The sequence below is a fragment of the Amblyomma americanum genome, chromosome 5 (assembly GCF_052857255.1).
Source record: "Amblyomma americanum isolate KBUSLIRL-KWMA chromosome 5, ASM5285725v1, whole genome shotgun sequence".
Taxonomy (NCBI): domain Eukaryota; kingdom Metazoa; phylum Arthropoda; class Arachnida; order Ixodida; family Ixodidae; genus Amblyomma; species Amblyomma americanum.
This window is the reverse complement of record NC_135501.1, coordinates 202685251-202709318: the sequence shown is the minus strand read 5'-3', so window position 1 is coordinate 202709318 and position 24068 is coordinate 202685251. Positions and strand designations below refer to the sequence as shown.

Sequence of the window (24068 nt, the reverse complement as noted above, 5' to 3'; positions counted from 1 at the left end):
GGATTGTGGAGCGCTGGTGAAATAAAGGCTCTAGGTTCATGACTATACAAATCCGAGTATATTATACACGGTTTAAAAGGTGTATTCGGTAGAGAGAGAGAGATACAACATTATTTCAATGAAGTGTTCTACGAGTCGTGTAGGCGGACTCCTCAGTTCAGGACTCCGGTAGCTTGGGCGGATGCCTGGACCAGTCTGATGATGAGACGTGAGTGAGTGAGTGAGTGTGAGAGTGAGAGTGAGAGTGAGAGTGAGAGTGTGTGTGTGTGTGTGTGTGTGTGTGTGTGTGTGTGTGTGTGTGTGTGTGTGTGTGTGTGTGTGTGTGTGTGTGTGTGTGTGTGTGTGTGTGTGTGTGTGTGTGTGTGTGTGTGTGTGTGTGTGTGTGTGTGTGTGTGTGTGTGTGTGTGTGTGTGTGTGTGTGTGTGTGTGTGTGTGTGTGTGTGTGTGTGTGTGTGTGTGTGTGTGTGTGTGTGTGTGTGTGTGTGTGTGTGTGTGTGTGTGTGTGTGTGTGTGTGTGTGTGTGTGTGTGTGTGTGTGTGTGTGTGTGTGTGTGTGTGTGTGTGTGTGTGTGTGTGTGTGTGTGTGTGTGTGTGTGTGTGTGTGTGTGTGTGTGTGTGTGTGTGTGTGTGTGTGTGTGTGTGTGTGTGTGTGTGTGTGTGTGTGTGTGTGTGTGTGTGTGTGTGTGTGTGTGTGTGTGTGTGTGTGTGTGTGTGTGTGTGTGTGTGTGTGTGTGTGTGTGTGTGTGTGTGTGTGTGTGTGTGTGTGTGTGTGTGTGTGTGTGTGTGTGTGTGTGTGTGTGTGTGTGTGTGTGTGTGTGTGTGTGTGTGTGTGTGTGTGTGTGTGTGTGTGTGTGTGTGTGTGTGTGTGTGTGTGTGTGTGTGTGTGTGTGTGTGTGTGTGTCGAGCCGAGCCGAGCCGACCGAAGGCGTCACAAATTATTCAACGGTTGACCTTGAAGCAGCCCCCACCCAGAAGTAAAAGGTTCCTTCTGACGTTAGGCTAGGTTAGGTGAGATTAGCGTTTCTTATGACCAGAAACAGCCGGCTGTTCTCGCTTGCGGTAGAAGATAACAACGGTGACGCCATTTACTTGCAGAAAATATCCTCTGCAACTGCCCCATCAACAAGCAGTTACAGCTGGAGAGGCGTTGACAAAATTCATCACATGCCTGTGATTTAGTGTTCATGCTTTTCTTCGGAACCATTCTTGTGCGCATCTTTTGCACGCTCTTTCATAGTCACAAAATAATAAACCTGCGCCATGAAAGAACAGCACACGATAAAACAGCATACGTCAAAACAGCGCACAAAAACAGCACAGCGACAAAACGGTACAGGGATAAGACAGCATTGCGACAAAAGAGCGCAAGGAAAAAACAATACGCGTCAGAACATCACGCCGAACAAAACGGCACAGTGACAAAACAGCACACCGGCTACTTTACCTTGCGATATAGGCTACACATCTGACCTGAACATTCATGTATCATCGTGCATTTGTTTATTGTATTTTTATATTGCATCCCTTTCTTTCACTTCGAAGAGAATTATCTTGAAACGTCAATTTTCGCAACGTTTAACCAGAGCTACTTTCTTCGCTTAGAACCTAGCTTTATTATGACATAAGTTTTCGCCAAATTTGACCCTTTTCCTCACGAACCACAAGAAAACCTAACAAATACAGGTGGGAGTCTAATCAATCGTACCTGTAGAAAAGACGCAGGCAATATCATTTCACAGGATGTTTATTGCTCAATAGGGCTTGAAGATTGGGAGTCGAGCAACAAAAATAAATAACAAGAATAAGGATATTTCATTTAACGGGCTTGAAGATTGAGAGAGTCCAGCAAAAAAAAAAGAATAAGCAATTGGTGCATATAAAACTAGATGAACTACGCGGGGAATTTGACCGCAGAGCAGATGCCCGGGCCATATCTCTCAGTCGCCGAAATTCTTCTTACATCGCACAAAAATAAACTAGATAATTGAAGCCAAGTAACCAGGACTACATAACCGCTAGTTCTGCCGTATGTGCCGTTCAGGCAATGCTGTTCCTCAATGAATGAGCCTGCTGCGTTTTTTAATCAAGTGAAACGAGCACTCGCGAACACTAAAGGCCGCTGCCGCATGTGTTGTGATTTATCGTTTGCGGTCATGGCTATCATAGCTCACCCCTCCAGCAGCGCTGCACCTTATTCCGATGTGCTGTTTTGTTGTCGTGCTGTATTTTCTGTGCGCTCTTCTGTCGTCGTGCTGTTTTTTTCGCTGTGCTGTTTTGTCGCTACGTCGTTTTGTCCGGCGCGCTGTTGTGACGCGTGCTATTTTTCCCGGTGCTGTTTTGTCGCCATGCTGTTTTTTCTTCGTGCTGTTTTGTCACTGTGCTGCTTTTGTGTGCTGTTTTGACGCATGCTGTTTCGACGTGTGCTGTTTTTCGTGCCTCCCCCACTCTTAGGCGTGACCGCTTGTTCGTGTGCTGCTACAAAACTGCTTGAACTGCAACGGCGAAGGGAGTGACATTTTCGAAAATTCAAAAATTCATAAGAATATCACATACGGTGGGCTACATGCCGTACAATGAATGAAGAGCCTTTTAGTAATATTTAAAAAGCTAACTAGTCAATATTAGATAACCAGCCTACAAATTAGCATATCTTGGCCGTTTTCTGATCTATTACCCCGCTGACATTGCTAGGCAGAAAAACGGGCTCTTTTAACTAAAAATACCAATTAAAATATGCCCAAAGTCTTAGGTGATACACCCTTTATAACGTAATATGTCAAAATGACACCCACAGTTATTTCTCAGCCAGAAGGGTCGAGGCCAGGATTTTTCTCTTTTTCCTTCAATGCAGTGCGCGCGCTCATAAAGGATCTCCGGAAGCACAGGCGCGGGATGACACAGACAACTGTGGAGGGGCTTGGGAGCTTCACGGAACGCTACATTTCAAACGGTGAGTTTGGCTCGTAATAAACCGGACGTGGCAAGACTGAACGATGTAAAAGCTGGAAGGCCTCCGTTCACATTCACGTTTAGAGGCCTTTGTACATGAGACCTTGAAATGATGTCGAACATTTCTTACTTGATGACATCGTTGTAGTTCTTAAATTGCCTGTCTTTGTTGCAGCAACACCTTTTTAAGAGTTGAAAATTTGTAGGTTGATTTCATATATGTATAATGTGCATTAGTAATTAGCGTTAATTCTTTCGGTTTCAATTGTACGTGAGTGCTATATGTACTGCATATACTTTCTGTTTCACTTGAATTCATTTTACACATATATGTATGTATATATTATATATATACATCATGTCTGACACTCCTGTTATTGGGACTTCGGTAATTCTAGCTTAATATGTAATGCCTAACCCTATGCTCTGTCACTGCTTGTTAAAAGGGGCTGCGGACCTTGTCAAGCCACAAAAGGCTTTTTGTTTCGCGGTCCTCAACATTGTAGTGTTGAAATAAATTGAATTGAATTGAAATTCGGGATTTTTATGAATGACATTATTACCTTGCGTACCTAAGCAACAACTCAGTGTGGATCCGTGCATTCGCATCGAGCTATTGCACAAGTATGTCTCGACACGCACATGTACATCTCTATTTACAATCCACCTCGTCCTTATAAGAATTGATCTTCAAACGCACAAAGCCCAAAACATCTTTATGGTTTATGGGGTTTAACATTCTTTCCCTTTTACTTTAACGTCCCTAAGCGACTGCGGCTATGAGGGACGCCGTAGTAAAGGGCTCCGGAAATTTCGACCACGTGAGCTGCTTTAACGTCCACTGACATCGCACAGTACACGGGCCTCTAGAATTTCATTAAGGCTTCGTTGTGTTGCATTGTTTTATTGTGGTATTCAAATATGACTCTAGAATTTCGCCTCCATCGAAATTCAACCGCCGCGGCAGGGATCGAGCCCGCGTCTTTCGGGTGAGCAGCCGCGCGCCATAACCACTGAGCCACCGCGGTGGCTCAGTAGAACTTTATGTACTGTGCTTCGAATGCACAATCTGGGGAATGATTACGTTACTGAATGCACATGAGAAGTTTCAGAGAATACCGCATCTAGTCTCAATAGAACGAACGTAATTTTCAATTAAGCACGGCTTAAGAAAATGATCTCGGTTCAAAACCGTTCTACACCTAAGAGGACGAAAAAGTAAAATGTTATTAAGAACACATTCTGGAGTTTCAAGTAACCTGCCTACCAATCAGTTTTTTTCTTATTGACACATGCTTTGGATTACTAGAGAAAAAAAAATTAAGTAAAGTAGGCTATAAGATCGTCTGCATAGGATGTATTGAATTACAATTGAATTGAATTGAATTGAATTACAAACTGGCAAAAAATCAGGGCTCTAGCGCAACATAAGGAGCCTATAGCTTAAGGCGGGGGGTTGCACGATGAAGAAAATATACATGACCGGTATGATAGGGAAAAATGTAGCGCGCGCGTTGGATCGAGAAATTTGACAGTTTACGTGAGGGCTTCCGTCATTAGACTTCACGACTGACTGAAAACCAGCCGAGTTTTCTTGAAGACGTGTCGGGCGTGCATCAGTCCGCATTCAAAGCCTGGGAATAGGCCAAAGGCAAAGTACGTCAGGGTGTTTTCAGCGCAGCCAATTTTCCAGATCACAATCGCTTCGCGCTTCTAATCTGGAAGTGTTTAGTTAGTGAAGTATAAATGGGCGGGCCATAGATAGGCACGGCCTTAATATTGTCACGAAGTGGTAACTGCACTCTGGAGAGCAGAAAGGCTGCGAAAATTGTGTCTAAACAAAGCTCTTTATTTGGCCTGAGTTGCGCCCACAATGGATTGAATCACTCGGCGGCGGCGTAGCAACAAGCGTGCTCAGCGGTCGTCGAACAGAATGCCCGCCGCTGTCGGCCGTGCTCAATTTAAAGCTGTTAGCGATATTTCGAAGTAAAGCGTGCAAAGTTACTAGAACATTCCGCAACAACGTAGAATCAGCTCTGCCTGGGTGCGATCAATCGAGATAAATCTAGTCGTGTCTTGCGTCGCAAACAAAGCGATAAAGTGGCGTGGCGGTAGATTTGAAGAATGAACAAACACTGCGAAGGTTCGCGGCATTACTCCCCTTGAAGCATTATTAAAACAAATAATGCTTCAAGGAACAGATAAAAGGAATCATGCGAAAATAAACGCAGTGTGTGGAAATGCAGCGTCTTTTAGCGCGCATAATAGGGCTCGAGACGGAAGACATGGACAACGCGCTGTGCTGGCTTGCCAATTTGAAGGACCCCTCTGGCCGCCTCGCTCGATGGAGTTTGCGTCTCCAGGAGTTTGACGTCACCGCCGTTTACAAGTCCTGACGCAAGCACCCTCACGCCGATTGCCAAGCATCGCATTATAACCGACCAGCACGCACGACCTCTCTTTCAAAGCCACTATCGTGTGTTGCCGCGAGAACGACAAGCCGTCCGGAATCAAGTGGAAGAAATGCTTCGCGACGACGTCACCCAGCCTTCAAACAGCCCATGGGCGGCACCGGTTGTTCTAGTGAGAAAGAAAGACGGCGCACTTCCATTCTGCGTGGATTACAGCCGCTTGAACAACATAACAAGAAGGACATCTACCCCTTCCTCCGCATCGACGACACACTGGACCGCCTCTGCAACGCCAAGTATTTCTCATCGATGAACCTCAAGAGCGGCTACTGGCAAATTGAGGTCGACGAAAGAGATCGCGAGAAGACAGCATTCATCACTCCGGATGGGCTCTTTGAGTTCAAGGTGATGCCATTTGGTCTCTGTTCCGCACCAGCGACGTTTCAGCGAGTAATGGATACAGTGCTGGCAGGCCTGAAGTGGCAAATTTGTCTGGTATATTTAGATGACGGCGTTGTCTTCGCCTCGAATTTTTAAGAGCACCTCAAAAGACTTCGAACAGTACTAGACGCCATCATGTCGTCTGGCCCAACCTTTAAAGAAGACAAGTGCCACTTTGCCCACGAAGAGCTGCTGTTTTTAGGCCACATCGTTAGTAAGTAGGGAGTACGCCCAGACCCGCAGAAAACAGCTGCTATTGAACAGTTTCCACCGCCGGCCGATAAGAAAGCAGTGCGCATATTCCTCGGACTGTGCGCATATTACCGACGATTTGTGAAAAACTTTTCGCGCATCGCCGAGCCCCTGACCCAACTGACGAAGGCAGACGTGCCGTTTAAATGGGAAGCGCCGCAAGCAGAAGCCTTCAAGGAACTTCAGCGTCGTTTACAGTCCCCACCAATCCTTGCGCATGTTGATGAAAACGCCGATACTGAAGTTCATACCGACGCAAGAAGCGTGGGCCTAGGCGCCACCCTCGTTCAAAAAAGCGACGGGCTGGAGAGTCATCGCACACGCTAGCCGTTCCCTTTCCAAGGCCGAGGCTAACTATTCGACAACTGAGGAATGCCTTGCCAAAATCTGGGCTACGTCGAAATTCCGCCCCTACCTGTACGGACGACCGTTCAAGGTGGTCAGCGATCACCACGCGCTGTGCTGGCTTGCCAATTTGAAGGATGCCTCTGGCCGCCTCGCTCGATGAAGTCTGAGTCTCCAGGAGTTTGATGTCACCGTCGTTTACAAGTCCGGACGCAAGAACTCGAATGCCTATTGCCTCTCACGAGCCCCTGTAGATACACCGCCGCCGCACGACGATGAGGACGCCTGCCTGGGACCCATCAGCCCCAGCTCTTTTGCTGAGCAGCAACGCTCGGACCCCGACCCAAAAAGCCTCATCGAGTACCTGGAAGGCAAGGTTTCTTCACTCCCCACTTCATTCAAGCGAGGACTGTCTTCCTTCTGTGTACGGAATGATGTCCTTTTAAAGAACTTCGCAGAGAGCAAAACAGCCTACCTCCTTGTATTTAAAGCCTGAATTTAAAGCTGATTGCGAACTTTCGAGATAAAGCGTGCAAAGTTACTAGGAACAACGTAGAATCAGCTCTTCCTTGCTGCGATCAATCGAGATAAATCTACTCGCGTCTTGCATCGCAAACAAAGCTATAAACTGGCGTGGCGGCAGATTTGAAGAATGACCAAACACTGCAAAGATTCGCGGCACTATCAAACGACGCTGCCAACTGCCCTAAAGCCTCCTTTTTGGGCATCGATGGTGTCAGTTATACTGAGGTTCCGCCCGGCTTTCGAATCAAACACTGCCGCCAATTCCTGCTTTCGCATCCTTTCCTATAAATTGTAAGTCTCATAGCACAAGTTAGAATATTAACTTTAGCAGTTTAGTTTCTGAGAACGAGTTTTCCTAGCTGTATGTACACCTTCTTTCGCTCTCAGAAATTTTAAATTGTTTAAAAAATGTCCGACCATAGCACAATTTTGAAAATGAATATAGCTCTAACATGCATCTACACTTGAGTTTATTCAAATCCGAAACAAGAGCTAATAAGAGGCTACTCAAAACACCACACAACCGTATAAATGCGCGCATGCGCTCATTCAACACTTATCTCTCGCGATTAAATTGTCATGATAAACAGTATATACTACCCATGGAGGAAACAGTTAATTAAACAAAAGGAAATATAGTTGAATCGGGAGGTCAGGCTCCATAGACAGCGTATGGTTGTCTTTTCTTGTACTGTCTGATAAATTGTCCTTGAGCGTAAAATAAACTATTACACTTCTCATTTATGAGTCATAATCTCCGTAAATAAAAGAATGGAATAATTCTTGGCTTGGGTACGAATATGACCACAGACTCGCTTGATCTCTAACTTTGGCAGCTGCCTTGCGTTACTTAACGACCGCTCAAGGCTGCTCCAGCTCAACAACGAAAGAAAGCCCTTTTACCGTTTTGCTATTCTAGGGGACTGGGCATGGATGGTCTCGCACTTCACGAGCAAAATTTTCACGCCTACGGACACCGTGCTGGTCTGGGACAGTGCGCCGACCGTCATCGGGCTGCTGATGAACAGAGGTCGCTTGGCAAGGCATGACGTCCGGGTCCTGCTGGGCTGGACCCTGGTTCACAGGCTGCTGCCATTCGCCCACAGCAAGTGGTTCCTGAGAGCTTCGAGAGAATGGGCCGGCGGCGAAGGACACACCAACGAGTTCTGCTATGAAATCGTCTCTAGCGTAATGGCCATGGCTGTCTCGCACCGGTATCTCCGCACCAGTATGTATTCCTGTATTGTAATGTTATGTTGTTAGTGGCTATTTATTAAAAACATTATGGCAACACTTTGGCAATCTAAATAAAATGCGGCAAGGCGAAAGCCTTTGGCCTTGCCGACTGCGATTCTAGCTTCGCAGGCTCCCACACCAGTGTCACTTCCAAAAGCTTCTTCTGCCTTGCCACACGTTATATCTAGACGACGATGTTGGCGCTTGCGATCTGCGTCTTCTGGCCTTCCTGGTTGCTTCATTGTAGGCAGGGAGTGGTTGTAGTTTCTGCTTCCCTCTGCGGGGGATCACTGCTCAGAGCCAGGGGGGTAAGGGAGGAGGGAGTGGGGGTCCGAGAACGGCAACACTGCACACACCATGCGAGCGCCTAAAGCACTAGGCGGGTAAGTCTTGTCTGATGTGGACTGGAGGTGGTGATGTCCAGAGGAGTTTATCATGACAACACACAACATAGCACAATAGGAACACTGCACTTCGGAGGAGGGACATTTGGTAGGTCTTTACACACGGCGATTGTCCTGTTATGGAAGGGGAGAGGTCCGCTGAGAGCACTCGAAGCACTGAGAGGTCTCTTCGAAATAGACAGGAGACAGCACGGGAAAGTCCGGTTATGGAATGGGAGGGGTCACTTGACGCAACACACAGAACAGGACACAGAACCAAAAAGTCGGGAGCAGTTCTTTGACCATCCAGGGAGCACTCAGAGGTCACACATCGTAGAATGACACAGCGCCGTGGGAAGTGAAAGTATGTAACAAACCAAAACTAAGGTGTTTGTGTGGTATGACAGAAAATAAAGTCAGTGTGTAATAAAGAGAGTGGCACCCCCCAAAATAAGGATAATCTTCTTCTCTGGCTTCACTGGTGGTGGTGCGCAGGTGCCGCCACCAGCGCGCACGCCGTTATCATGACGACCTCAGGTGTGACGTCACCCTCTTCCGTCGCTATATAGACCTCCGCGCTATGTCGACGCATTTGGTTGGTTTTCATTGCTTTCTTTCCACTATAAATGTCTATAATTGATTAACTAATCACTCTACAGTCAACAAAACTTAGCCTGGGGGTTACATTTTGTCCCCTCTGTCTGATGCTACCATTCATTTTCTGCTATCCTGATTAGTTGCCGGGTTATTCGCGGAAGACAGCGTTGCACCTCTTTCTTCTTTCACTGCCTCCATTATCTCTTCCCTTACGGCGCGGTTCAGGTGTCCGCCGATATATGAGACAGATACTGCGCCATTTCCTTTCTCCAAAAACCAATTATTATTATTATTATTACGGCGCAGTTCGGGCGTCCACCGAGATACGTGAGACAGTTACTGCGCCATTTGCTTTCCCCAAAAACACGTTTTCATTTAATGTTTAACAGTAGGGCGCGTGTCAAGGAGAGCGAGGGAAACCCACAGCGACTGCGCTTTCCGGGCTGCTAGTACGATGTCGACATAGAAGGCCCCGTGGCGCAGTGAGGGAAGGCGAGATCACCCAGCATTGGTAAATTACGCTCAGCTCCCGCCGAGTTTAACGCACTGCCTATAGCATAGCGTAAACGTGGCATAACATTTTTATTGACTAGGCACTGCTCAAAAGGGCTATGACCATAAAGTGCGTGTTTGTCTTGAATAAGGCAAAACTTGGCATGGCAATGACTGTACAGTTTGCTCGGATTTATTGTAGCGAGAGCTACACTGGGCTAATAGTCGAGCATTTTGCGGTACATGGGAGAAGCCAGTTGTGCGCATGCGCCGATACCATGGTAACCAGAGAGACCCCACAGGTGTGCCGCGCACTTCGTCGCCGCCTCGCCGCACGCCGCTCTATCACCCGAACCGCACGTCGCATGCGCAGCATTGCGTATAAAAGGCGGAGATGTAATGGGCGGCTGTATCACAAGGTTTGCTATGAATGCACAGAATGAGAGTCCCGCCGCTGCTACATGGCGGTATAGACAAGAGAAGATTAACTCTTCCAATCCTGAGGTTGTCGCTTGGCACTTGGTTACTCAACAAAGAGAGAATGAGCGTCAGAAGACGAAGAGAGCAGCGGAGACGTCCCAACAGAGAAAGGAACGGCTTGACAAACGGAGATTCCAGACTGCCGAGCGTAATAGACGGCGCATAGCCGCCCAGATGGAGCCCAATGTCTCTCATTGCTAAACATACTGTGGCCACAACAAACTCAGCCAGAGAAGCGTACCTCTCGCCATGTATATCCTGGCATAACCGAGCTAAGCCACTGCCAATTTTTACCCAACACTTTATACGTTTGTGCATGGACCTCGTTCAGGGATAGCAGTGAAGTGGAAACGAGTTAAATAGGGCTCCAAAGTTCGCTCTGCTCAATGCAAATGCGGTAATGAAAGGCCTGTGGCACCTTCTCTGTGGCGTCTCAAGTCGCATTAGAACGAGACATCACCTACTACACCACTGTGGCAAACAAAGCGCTGTTGACGAGAGAAAGCGCCTTCTAGTTTCGCAGGAGCCTTTCAGGGGCATAGTTGCATGTTTGCTACCCTAGATTCGTTCATTAGTTTCTGCCGAGGTCCTATCCTAGCTTTTGTTTCTAAGCACCGGTAATCTGTTCCGGGCGGACTGGGATCTCAGTATAAGAAAGAAGTAACATTGCAACATAGCAGCAGTCTCTTTTTTTACCTTGTCTTTCGTTTTTCGCGGTGTGCCTCTCTTCGAGTATGGTTGCAGATTGGCTGCTTTATTAATGACTGTGTTCTGTGAAAGTAAAGTTTGCAGCGCGTTAAGCTCAGAGATATGTATTGCTCGGTGCATACAAAATACCCTGCGTCCTTTTGTGAGTGAACGTAACCTAAAGTGCTGTACATCCACTGTGCGGCGCACATTTAAGTAAATTTCGTGCAGTGCTTTACGTCATAAAATGATGGCGGATGCCCCAGGGTGGTCTTTTTTTTTTCACTTGACTCGTTGTTTTTTAGCCGTCCCCCCGGATGCGGTGGAGTCCGCTCGGAGCATGATGGTGAACCTCATGGACACTCTGGCGGCCAAGATCAGCAACACGTCGTGGATCCAGGAACCTGTGCGGTCCGTGCTTTTGACGAAGGCCCGGGACATGGCACTCCTTATGGCCTACCCAGACGAGTACAGGAACGACACCGTGGTGGCGGACTTCTACGGTAAGCATTGCAGGTCGGCTGGTTGGCTGCTCCACACCCTGACTGCTTGTACTCGATCACTCCTGGCTTGGCGGCCGAATGATGCGCTACATGAAACATTTCACCATTCTGTTAGGTTGGTAAACTGTTCAATGAATTTATTCAGGTCTTAGCTGGACTAATTGAATAACCAAGCATCGAACCAAGCCTCCCCTCGCTAGGTTTGTTTTCCGTAAAGGTGCCCTGCGCCTTATGATTTGCGTCCGTCCGCGCAGACATTTAAAAGCACAACACTGAAAACGATATCTCGTTTACTACTGATCCGGAGTTCCCGGGTTCGAACCCGACCGCGGCGGCTGCGTTTTTATGGAGGAAAAACGCTAAGGCGCCCGTGTGCTGTGCGACGTCAGTGCACGTTAAAGATCCCCAGGTGGTAGAAATTATTCCGGAGACCTCCACTACGGCACCTCATTCTTTCTTTCTTTCACTCCCTCCTTTATCCCTTCCCTTACGGTGCGGTTCAGGTGTCCACCGATATATGAGACAGATACTGCGCCATTTCCTTTCCCCAAAAAGCAATTATTATTATTATTATTACGATGAAATGAAGCTAGCATGAAACAGAGTAATTATCAATCAGCATACTTGCTTCGTACTAGGTACTAATAATAACGAGACAACCATACTACCGATACGGCCGATCCCTGAGGATAACGCGTCTTTCGTGCTTTAATAGTACTAGCATTATGTATCTTCGTGCCGGGCAATTAGTTGCTCTCACGTTTTACGCTCATGACGCTGCTTTTACCGATGGGCCTTCAAAAATTTTTCCCGTTTCGGCATGCCAAGTTCAGACAGCCAGCTTTCCTTCTATTAACAACGCCTCAATTTAATTGTCAGGGCTTACGTTGTACCTTTCTCCTCGCTTTGCGATTGCGCCGTTTGCCAATTTTCCGGTCTTTCCCGAGCTTTTGCTTTGGATTGTTAAGTGTCCACAGGCGATTTCCATTTAGCATGAATATTGTGCTCATTGTTCCATGTACTCCTATCTCCTGTAGTTATAGAGGAGTGCTTGGCTGCTGACCCGAAAGAAGCGGGTTCGATCCCGGCCGCGGCGGTCGAATTTCGATGGAGGCGAAATTCTAGAGGCCCGTGTACTGCGCGATGTCAGTGCACGTTAAAGAACCGCAGGTGGTCGAAGTTATTCCGGAGCCCTTCACTATGGCGTCCCTCATAGCCCGAGTCGCGTTGGGCCTTTAATCCCACGTAAACCGTACAGAGGAGTGCACGATGCCTAAGGACGTTGTGTGTGGTCTTTTACAAGTGGGCATTCATTTATTGTCAGGCTTTTTACATCACCCGATTTCTTTCTTCTTATGCTGCCATCCGATTGATCCTTGATGTAAGTTGCCAAATAAGAGCTAAGCTTTCTCTACTTTTCTACCTTACAGTTCGTCTTGTCCTGAAAACTGTTATTTCATTTCGATTGACTACCTTAATTAAGTGGCATTTTTTAATTCCAATATGAGTGAAGCAGCGCTGTATCGCCAATTCACGTATGAAAAATATATAGCCAAGCTGAAGTTGCTGTCCCAGGTCTTCTAAACCACAACACTTTGTTTTCCTCTTCTGCATGGACGCAGCACGATTTCCAGACGTTGGCGCGAAATTCTTCACTCCGTATGCGGAATCGCTGCGCCTGTTGACGATTCGCATCTTCAGAGGGCACACCAATGCCATCTTCAGGCCAGCTGGCGCCAACGCCTTCTACAATTTCGAGGAGAACATCATCAAAATCTACGCCGGCATTCTGCAGCCACCCGTCTTCATCCACGGCGCGCCTGCTGCAATCAACTACGGTGGTCTGGGACAGGTATGTGTGACCGTTGTGTGCGGCCTATTCATTAACGTGACTGTCCGCGTGAGGCTTAACGGAAGATTACGAAGTTCAGCTACAAGCGGCGCGCAAAAGGACTGCCTCACCGCTCCACTATAAGCACACATTAGTGTGTAAGGTAGTGAAAGTGAAGCAAGTTTTCTTTTATCCTACTGAAAACAGTTGTGTGATGCAATGATCTCGTACGGCCTGTCTTACAAATGTACAATTATCATAAAAATTACAATAATGTTTTGCAAAATCACATATTTGCCATAGAGATTGCATACAATATCATTAAATTGTATGACATTTGTATGACGAAGTCTGTATGATGTTATTGCATCATACAACTTTACAGTGCACACCCTTTCAGGGGCACGGTATTCTGCCCTATTCCCGGAACCGACTTCGATCACCAAATGTACGGAAGACTTACTCTTGGCAATTGAGGTATGTTCCCATGGCAAAGCATAGCAACCCGATGCAGTTAGCAATGCGAGGAGGCTTTCAAACGTTGGACTGGAGGTTCTGAGGTCAACAAAATCAGGAGGTTGAAACTTTGATATAGTTAAACTAATTGCTAGAACTTGACATGTTTTGCAGAGAGCATTGGCTTCCGTTGTTAAGTGTGTGCGTAGTGGAGGGCTCCGGAATAATTTCGACCACCTGGGGATCTTTAACGTGCACTGACATCGCACAGCACACGGGCGCTTTGGCGTTTTTCCTCCATAAAAACGCAGCCGCCGCGGTCGGGTTCGAACCCGGGAACTCCGGATCAGTAGTCGAGTGCCCTAACCACTGAGCCACCGTGGCGGGTGCCTCTCCGCCTAAAAATAATAATAATAATTGTTTTTTTTGGGGGGGAAGGAAATGGCGCAGTATCTGTCTCATATATCGTTGGACACCTGAACCGCGCCGTAAGGGAAGGGATAAAGGAGGGAGTGAAAGAAGAAAGGAAGAGAGAGGTGCCGTAGTGGAGGGCTCCGGAATAATTTCGACCACCTGGGGATCTTTAACGTGCACTGACATCGCACAGCACACGGGCGCCTTAGTGGAGGAAAAACGCTAAGGCGCCCGTGTGCTGTGCGATGTCAGTGCACGTTAAAGATCCCCAGGTGGTCGAAATTATTCCGGAGCCCTCCACTACGGCACCTCTCTCTTCCTTTCTTCTTTCACTCCCTCCTTTATCCCTTCCCTTACGGCGCGGTTCAGGTGTCCAACGGTATATGAGACAGATACTGCGCCATTTCCTTCCCCCCCCCAAAACCAATTATTATTATTATTTTTAGGCGGAGAGGCGCCCGCCACGGTGGCTCAGTGGTTAGGGCGCTCGACTAAAGATCCGGAGTTCCCGGGTTCGAACCCGACCGCGGCGGCTGCGTTTTTATGGAGGAAAAACGCTAAGGCGCCCGTGTGCTGTGCGATGTCAGTGCACGTTAAAGATCCCCAGGTGGTCGAAATTATTCCGGAGCCCTCCACTACGGCACCTCCTTCATTTCTTCTTTCACTCCCTCCTTTATCCCTTCCTTTACTGCGCGGTTCAGGTGTCCGCCGATATGTGAGACAGATACTGCGCCATTTCCTCCCCCCTCCCCCCCCAAAAAAAGAAACACTTTAGGCGGAAAGGTCTACACCAGGACATGGACTGCATAACTTGCCAATAAAAGGGTGTGCACTAGAGGACAGCCTACTCCCTTTTTACTCCCATATGGGCGTATTAGTGTTTAGAGTGTCGTGGACTGTTTGTTAAATGCACTCGGGATAGCAGCCAGCCGCGCCGGCTGCTTACTGTAGGTTTATACGCTGTTTTGTTATCGTGAATTCGTTTTTTTTTCGGCCGCTGCGTCATCATTTAAGCAAAATGCGCTGCCAGTGCAGGAGGACATCAATTTCAGGACTTATTCATCAATAATAACTTTCAAGTTTGGTGCTCAAAGCCTAACAAAATGCTCCGTAGACACAATTTTTCTTGTTCACAGCTCGGCCGGCACCACGACTGGGAAAGCATTTTCGTTACAGTTCTCTTGACCGACTCACTTTCTATTCTCATTTTCAATCTTTATGTTATCAAAAAGAGAAGAGGAGGGCATTAAACTTAATAATTCCTTAAGGATTTCGCTTTGCAGCAGCCAAACAATATTTTTATATCAGAACGCAAACGCCTTGGAAGAGCCGAGGAGTGCTGCATAGGTGTCGTCAGCAACTGTGCTCCGAATCACAGCGCACAGTTCTCTCGGCGTCACAGCTTACTGCGAAGCGATTTTCAGGAGAGGATTATTAAGGTATAACAGCTAAAGAATACTTAATCCTTAAAGAATTAACAAATTTAACTTCTTTAAAGTTTGAGCTGCCGGAGATTAAAGAGCTTGAACACGATTCTCGATATCTCGAACTGTGGCTCTTAGCGTAGCTTATATATCGAACGTGGCCCGTCAAACATTACACGCAAACACATTGCATTACACAACAAGCGGTAGACCTTAATTGCTGCGCGTCCAAATGCCGAGTCGAAGACCGCCGTGCGTCTAACTGAACCATAAGCGAACCAGGGCAGGATAAATCAGCATATTTAATAACACCACTACTACGTTTACATCTGTTATATCTGTTTGTCGTTTACATCTGTTACATCTGTTTGTCATTTTTCACACTGTAGGGACTTTTTAGTAAAGTGGACGAAGATGTGCTTTTGAAGTCCATCGACTGTTCGAAGAGCACATATGATGAGACATTACTTGACCCTGATGTATTATTTTTTATTTATGTCTCCAAGGACCATTCGATATTAAGTCCATTTCATCTCTGCTCATTGTCTAGGAACTACCTAAGCACATGTCAAAATACTACTATTTTCTCTATCCGGTTTGTATACTGTATATACATATACCTACTGTTTATTTTGCACCTTTCGACTAATTATAATATCTAGTGTCTGGAAGCCCATCGACCTGACAAGGTGCTTTTTTTTTTTTTCTGCGCACTCATTCTTCACAAGTTATGCATGCTTAAAAGTTATTTGTGCTTTTATTTTGAGAGGAAATTAGAGAATGGAGTTCACCTTGAGGGAAAAGGATGCTCCTGTTACCAGGTTTTATTTCTCTTGCGCGTTTTTTCTATGTCTTTAACAAGTTGCTTAACATTTCGAGGTTAAATCAGCTTGTGAACGTAGCATTTCAGCCTCTCCGCGACCTGAACTCCTCTGCGTCAACGTTTCTTCCAGGTGGCCGGGCATGAAATGATGCATGCTTACGACGTTAAAGGTATCGCACTCGATCAAACGAAACGCCCGCTCGATATCAAGCGGACGTCGACCATGAGGCAGTACGAAGAGAAGCTGCTCTGCCTTCGCGCTTCATACATGCGGGTTTGTAATCTCCGTATCCTTTCCATCGTCAGTTTTCACAGTAAGGATCCTTACGGACAAGGCGATCAAAATCAGGCTTTACAGATTTCACGAAACTAGGCACTGAGTGGCACGCGAAATGTACTTCTGCACATAAGTTATGCAGCCAGGCGGACGCCTTAAATAACTGCAGCTAGAGCGAGTGTTTATACTCGAAACATAGAAGCGATGGCGATTCTAGACTGCTGCATTTGGTATAATTCTTCTAGAGCACACGTGTTCTTATATATTCGTCCACATACATACATACATACATACATACATACATACATACATACATACATACATACATACATACATACATACATACATACATACATACATACATACATACATACATACATACATACATACATACATACATACATACATACATACATACATACATACATACATACATACATACATACATACATACATACATACATACATACATACATACATACTTCGATAGCCGAAAGTTAAAAGGAAACACGTCACATACCCCGGTCACTCTGCGCCATTTGCAGACGACACATCGCGTCAAGCCGGCCGGAGCTTCGCGCGGATTGTCACCGCCTTGCATGCGGAATTACGCAGATCGAGTTGCTAATTGCGACGCGAATATCTGGAAACAAGCATGTGCTATAAGAACTCTACCAAATGAAACTGTGTAGGACTACGCTTGCCTTTTAGTTTTCCACGTAAACATGCCCACTTACTGCAATCAGAAAAAGTTAATAGATTTTGGATAATTAGGTGCCTCAAAGGGACAATTGCAATCACGCTTTGTGTCCCTCTAGTCGCATAACTTCTGCACAGAGGAAGATTTCTCGCACCTCACAGCGCCAAATATAAGATATCTGTAAAGATTAATTTCTCATAACCCTTGTGGGGTTTAATTGGGGAGATAAGTAAGTTCTCCCCACACAATCGCGGCTGACACGGTTCAAAGCCGCCCGGACCCCACCCCGTGATCGCGTACGCTGCCGAGCGCTCGACGACCACGGCGGGCCTTGCTCTGGGGGAACAAAGGAACGACACATTGGATGACACAAACAGGCATTTATTGCTACAGAAACAACAACGCCAGCTAGCAACAAGGTACGCTAATGAATCGAGGTCGTCCGACTCACCAGCAAGGTTCCGAGCGAATGTTCGCCCGCGCTAGGGCAAGGGATATATACTCCGAAGGCCGGACGGGACGAGTACGGGAGCCTGTCTCCCCGTCGCTTCCTCGCCCCGCCGGCGAAGAGCGGAGCCGCGAGCGGCGCGTCCGCTCAGGCCGACGATCCCAGCCGAAGCCCCCATGCCCCGTCTCCCGCGCGCGGGCTTCGGCAGTCTCGCGCGCAGCGATGCTGGCGCCCTCTCTTGCCAGTTAATGTAACTGACAAGGAAATGTGCTCAGCCTCGAGGTGAGACTGCCTCTGCACGGTGCCTCGCGGGAAAGCAAACTCAGGGGGCTGCAGGGCAGGTCCCCACATTCCCCAACCTTAAATAGACCCACGCGCCTGAAAGTGCATGCAATGGAGGAGTCTCCTGGTCTTCATGTCCTTGAGGCACGTCTGGCAGCGGAGGTCACGCCGACAGTGTCCACGCAGACTTCCGCGGTATTCTGAAGGCGGCGTGAAGGTCTCCGCTGGGACGACTCGTATGGCCCGCGGACTACCGTGTTCGCAGGCCCGCGAATCGAAGGCCGGTGGGAAAACTGCAGGCCAGGATCCTGCAGTAGTCGCCAGGGCAGCAGCAGCCGTAGGTGACTGCTGACTGGTCTCGCCGCAGCTGCCCCGGATGGATGCGGCGAACAGGATACAAGCCGCTCCGTCGCAGCAGGTGGCAGCGAGACGATGTGCACCGGACAGCAAGCCTGGGGGGCTCCACCGGATCTGCAAAATTGCCGAAACGCTCTCGGCGTGCCTTTAACGTAGGTCACGGGAGGGGAAACGGCATCCGCAAGGGCCTCGTGGCACAATGCCTAACTCGCTAGCAAAAGGTGTCGGCGGCTGTGCAAACGCAAAGTTCGAGTGAACAAAGCCATTTCCTGAGTTGAACGAGACTGCTCAGTTCGTGGGAGGTTACAAAAAAAAAACGAGCGGGCAGCAAAGTGCGCCCCCTCTCAACGACACGTGGTGCAGGCAGCTCCGAAAAGCCTCAGGCCTAACTACCACTCCGACAACGACCGTGACCACAACAAAGACCCGAAACGGGTTATGTGCGCGCAGCCGCGAGGAGACCTCAGCTTTGTGGGGTGGTCCTACCCCGCTCACTGCACAAAGCAGCTTCTGAGCAGTCGGCGCCCACCGTATCGGACGGTGTCGGAGCGCCCGGTGCCGAGCTGCAATACAAGCGAGCTCGTAGCGGCACCCGTGGCCCCAGGCCACCCGGCTCCCGGAGCCGCGACTCCCAGAGTCGAAAAAGAGACAGTAGAGAAAATATGTACAGGAACTCGGACTACCCACGCGGCTTCCGTACTCACTCGTTTCGGGCTCGGCGACTCCGCGGGCGCTAGGCATCGCGCTCCCTCGATGCGGACCGATTCTCACGAAGAAACTCTAGGGAAAAATGCGCTGAGCATGTCGAAAAGTTCAAACATGCTGCAGCGCAATACACCTCGCACTCAAGAAAGCATGCCGCAGGTCCTAGCGATCAAAATTCACTCTAGGCCTAGCACTTGTCAAGTCCGGACAAAGAGCGTTCCTCGAACCAAACCGACAGTCGTCCAATGTTCCAAGAGCAGGCCCCACGTTGGGCTGCCAGATGTGGTGGTTGACTTGGGGAGATAAGTACGTTCTCCCCACTCAATCGCAGCTGACATGGTTCAAAGCCGCCCGTACCCTACCTCGTGATCGCGTACGCTACGGAGCGCTCGCCGACCACGGCGGGCCTTGCTCTAAGGGAACAAAGGAACGACACAATGGCTGACACAAACTGGCATTTATTGCTACAGAAACAATAACGCCAGCTAGCAACAAGGTACGCTAATGAATCGAGGACGTCCGACTCACCAGCAAGGTTCCGAGCGAATGTTCGCCCGTGCTAGGGCAAGGGATATATCCTCGGAAGGCCGGACGGGACGAGTACGGGAGCCTGTCTCCCCGTCGCTTTTTCGCCCCGCCGGCGAAGAGCGGAGCCGCGAGCGACACGTCCGCTCGCGCCGACGATTCTTGCCAGTTAATGTAACTGACAAGGGAATGCGCTCAGCCTCGAGGTGAGACCGCCGCTGCACGGTGCCTCGCGGGAAAGCAAACTCAGGGGGCAGCAGGGCAGGTCCCCACACCCTGTACGTTGCCTTCCGTGTCAGTGCATCTCCTGTTAGCATCATCCAACGTAAGGTTTTCACACTTTAGTATTTTTACGTTGTCAAGAGCTATACGTGAGTGGGAACAGGCTCAGGGGCAGACCCTTTCAGGATGTATCTTTAACACCCCCCCCCCCCCCCCCCAATGTGAGCTTGCTAAGGGCAGGTCTATGCGGATGCTCTGGTATGCTTCTGCGATCGTGTACTCTACTCGCTCTCTCTCTTCACTCGCAGGTGTTAAGTGCTGATTCAGACTCCCTTTACGACTGCCAAGTCTCGCGGGGTAGTTAATCCACTCCCCCTTTGCAGGCAGAACCACGGTCGCGCGCAAGGACCATTAACGACGCAACGGACTCTGAAGGATTCGCCGACTACGCCGGCCTGTTGCTGGCGCACGCCGCATTCCAGAATCTGCATACTCAAGATCGAGAAGCGGTGCTTCCAGGCATCGGTCTTACCGCCGAACACCTATTCTACGTGGCGCACTGCGCCAAGTGGTGCGCCCCATCTTCAGAGAGCCCTTACCGACACCCTCTCGGACGGTACTGGCCCAGCCGTTCTCGTTGTATCGTTCCCTTGCAAAACATGCCGGAGTTTACAGCCGCCTATCAATGCAAACCAGGCGACCTTATGACACCCGAGGAAAGGTGTCACTTCTGGTAGATTCTTTGAACAGAAATAAAAAGGTTATTTTGTCGTACCGTCACCATCATCAAGAGCAGTGTTTCGTCTTCACACGCTTCAGCAAAAAGCAAAAAGCGCCTGTGGCTCAAGTCAGCTGAGCCAGGATATGCAGAGCGAAAGCTATGTTAAGCATGTTTAGAGATTGTTTAGTTTTGGTTCATATTTACTGTTCCGAGAACATTGCTACAGCGAGAGCAAATCACGTGATGCGTCACGTGCCACAAATGCAAGAGCGAGCGTCCAGAACGGTGGTCGGGCCCCGCCGCAGTGGCTCAGTGGTTAGAGCACTCGACTACTGATCCGGAGTTCCCGGGTTCGAACCCGACCGCAGCGGCTGCGTTTGTATGGAGGCAAAACGCTAAGGCGCCCGTGTGCTGTGCGGTGTCAGTGCACGTTAAAGATCCCCAGGTGGTCGAAATTATTCCGGAGCCCTCCACTAAGGCACCTCTTCTTCCTTTCTTCTTTCACTCCCTCCTTTATCCCTTCCTTACGGCGCGGTTCAGGTGTCCAACAATATATGAGACAGATACTGCGCCATTTCCTTTCCCCCCCAAAACCAATTATTATTATATCGTCGGACGTGACTGCTGAGCGCAAGAGCGAATCACGTGACACATCACATGACACAACTGGCGAGGGGGAGCGGCCGAGCAGCAGCCAGCGCAGCGGCGCACGTGACTGCCATGCGCGCACTTATGGCGACGAAGGTGAAGATGGAGATCGAGGCAATTGCCACGTGCGATTTTGCTCACGCGGCGCGCCTCCCGTTAGAGGTCAAATCTAAGAGCCAGATAATAATAATAATAATTAGTTTGGGGGGAAAGGAAATGGCGCAGTATCTGTCTCATATATCGTTGGACACCTGAACCGCGCCGTAAGGGAAGGTATAAAGGAGGGAGTGAAAGAAGAAAGGAAGAAGAGGTGCCGTAGTGGAGGGCTCCGGAAAAATTTCGACCACCTGGGGATCTTTAACGTGCACTGACATCGCACAGCACACGGGCGCCTTAGCGTTTTTCCTCCATAAAAACGCAGCCGCCGCGGTCGGGTTCGAACCCGGGAACTCCGGATCAGTAGTCGAGCGCCCTAACCACTGAGCCACCGCGGCGGGGCCTAAGAGCCAGATGACTTTCAGTTTGAGCATGGTAGGAGTTGACCTTTTCGCCCTAAAACGCTTGTTTTCGCTAACCCCCGGGACAATGTCTCAACGATAGCTATGCAGCTCTGGAGGGAGTGCAGGCAGAGTAATTGGGCCGCTGTACTCTCGCTGACAACTCCATTAACTCCACCGTCGGAGTTATGTGACTTCATCGGAGAAAGCAGACTCATCTTTGTACTTCGAAAAGTGCCAAATATAATTGAATGATGACTCTTATTCACTCGTCTTTGCACGTCAAAAAGTGCCAAATATACTTGAATTATGACTCTTATTCAACAGCTTTAGTAATCCTCTTAGTAATCCTCGCTACCAGCGGACGTCAGCTATCAATAATATTGGACAACAAGCCAACACGATGTGCAGAGAACCTTGTGAACCGCATATCAGTACAGCAGACTCATTGCAAGCAAACCTTAGTGTAAAAGACATCAATACAGAAACTGATACCGATTGGTGCACTTGGTACGAGTACCAGGTGTCCCAGCTAAATGTAACCAAGCTTTTTAAAAAGATGAAGTGTCCTAGCCCAGTGAAACCACCTGAGGGTTGTTTAGAGTCGCGTGGCCTAGTCTGCAGTATTTTTTCGTTCATCAAAGATATGTAGTTAAGCCTAATTAGCTGGGAACAAATTGTCAAAATAAAAGTTGTAGATTGTCTCAAAAAAGCGCAAGCAGCGCTGTTTCCATCAAGGTACGATATACGCAGCTTTACTTATTGGCCTTAAAAGAAAGCTGTCATGTGACCAGCTGCTGGGTCACATCTCTGCCCCAATGTGCACGCAAAGGCTCGACGGAGAGAGCCCTTCAGTAACAATGAATTTTGTTCTCTAAGACGCGTCTTGGGACGTTGAAATGGCACCATTGTCATGTGTACGCTTTTTTTTTTACCGTGCGAGCTAGGGTTTAAGGCCGAGAAACGTTAACGGTATCTTGGTGCAAACGTTGCAGTCAACTGTTTCTCAAACTGATCTACAATTTTTCCGTTGGCACTTTGTTCCCCGGGGTATTAATTAAAAAGCTAGCTAATTAGGCTGGCTAATTAACTTTGAAGAATAAAAAATACTGAATACTAGGTCACGCGACTCTAAAAAGCCCCAGGTTGTCTCGCGCGGCTGGGACATTCCGTATTTTTTAAAAGCTTGGTTACATTGAGCTGGGACACATAGTATATATAGCCACGCTTGGTATGTTTTTTGATGCGTTAGCATTATAACGGTCTGTGCAAGCGAAACGGCGGCCGGCGTAGCGCGTGCCGCGATGCCAGTCTTCTCTCGTCCGCGCAACCTGCCCACACAGACAGGTCGCAACCTACTCGCCAGACTGAACTGCCCACCGTGGCAGGTGGCGGTTAAATGAATGATCGATCGCGAGAGGTTGCTCGAGAAGAGCTAACTGGGCCTCACAAGCCCCACCTGAGGCTGTGTTAAATAATTGGTTTTGGGGGGAAAGGAAATGGCGCAGTATCTGTCTCATATATCGTTGGACACCTGAACCGCGCCGTAAGGGAAGGGACAAGGGAGGGAGTGAAAGAAGAAGGGAAGAAGGAGGTGCCGTAGTGGAGGGCTCCGGAATAATTTCGACCACCTGGGGATCTTCAACGTGCACTGACATCGCACAGCACACGGGCGCCTTAGCGTTTCTCCTCCATAAAAACGCAGCCGCCGCGGTAGGGTTCGAACCCGGGAACTCCGTATCTGTTTTGAAACAGTTACCTGTCGGGGCAGTGGCGCATCGCTTCACCGCCACACCGCTGTGCAAGGAGTGGAATGGGCACTCCCAGGGATCTATGAATGTAAAGCGAAGAATGACCTATTCCGCAGATAATGTTAAGAGCTGCAAAACTATATCAGCAGCGAAATAAAATGTTAACGCGTTATAATAATCCACTAAGGATTCCCTTACTGTTTTGCGTCCAGTTCTGCGTCGTCGTCCATGTTCATTTGCGCCGTTTTTAAGCATGAATATTTACACAGTTGTTCTGCCGCTGCGCCTTTCCTCAACATCCATTTTCAATTCTCAATTTACTCTTCCTTTGGATTCTTAGATCTAATAATTTTTACGTCAGCAAAAAACGCCAGGCTAAAAATTGAATGCTACTCCAAGTGGAAGAGTCCCCAACAGCATAGAAATCGTACATCATACTGATCATAAAGCAGTCGTAATATAAAAAATGAAAAAAAATTATAAAAATAAAAATGTCATTAAAAGTAAAATAAAGATAAAAATTATATCTAAAGAAAGAAAAGAAAAACCCAAAATATAATAAACAAATAAAATACATAAACGGTACATCTCCTTAGAAATCAGGCATACAGAATGCAGCTAAGTACTCGTTTTCATTAATAATAATAATTGGTTTTGGGGGAAAGGAAATGGCGCAGTATCTGTCTC

At 48.2% G+C, this 24068-nt stretch overlaps 1 protein-coding gene across 1 annotated transcript in view; it reads left to right on the top strand.

Moving 5' to 3' along the window:
• Positions 1-24068, top strand: part of LOC144134525 (neprilysin-1-like) — a 43031-nt gene that overhangs the window by 6513 nt on the left and 12450 nt on the right. Inside the window, exons 6-11 of the mRNA XM_077667433.1 lie at positions 2851-2949; positions 7842-8150; positions 11103-11300; positions 12923-13152; positions 16379-16522; positions 20148-20380. Of these exons, the coding sequence (XP_077523559.1) occupies positions 2851-2949; positions 7842-8150; positions 11103-11300; positions 12923-13152; positions 16379-16522; positions 20148-20380 (1213 nt within the window). The remainder of the gene's footprint in view (positions 1-2850; positions 2950-7841; positions 8151-11102; positions 11301-12922; positions 13153-16378; positions 16523-20147; positions 20381-24068) is intronic.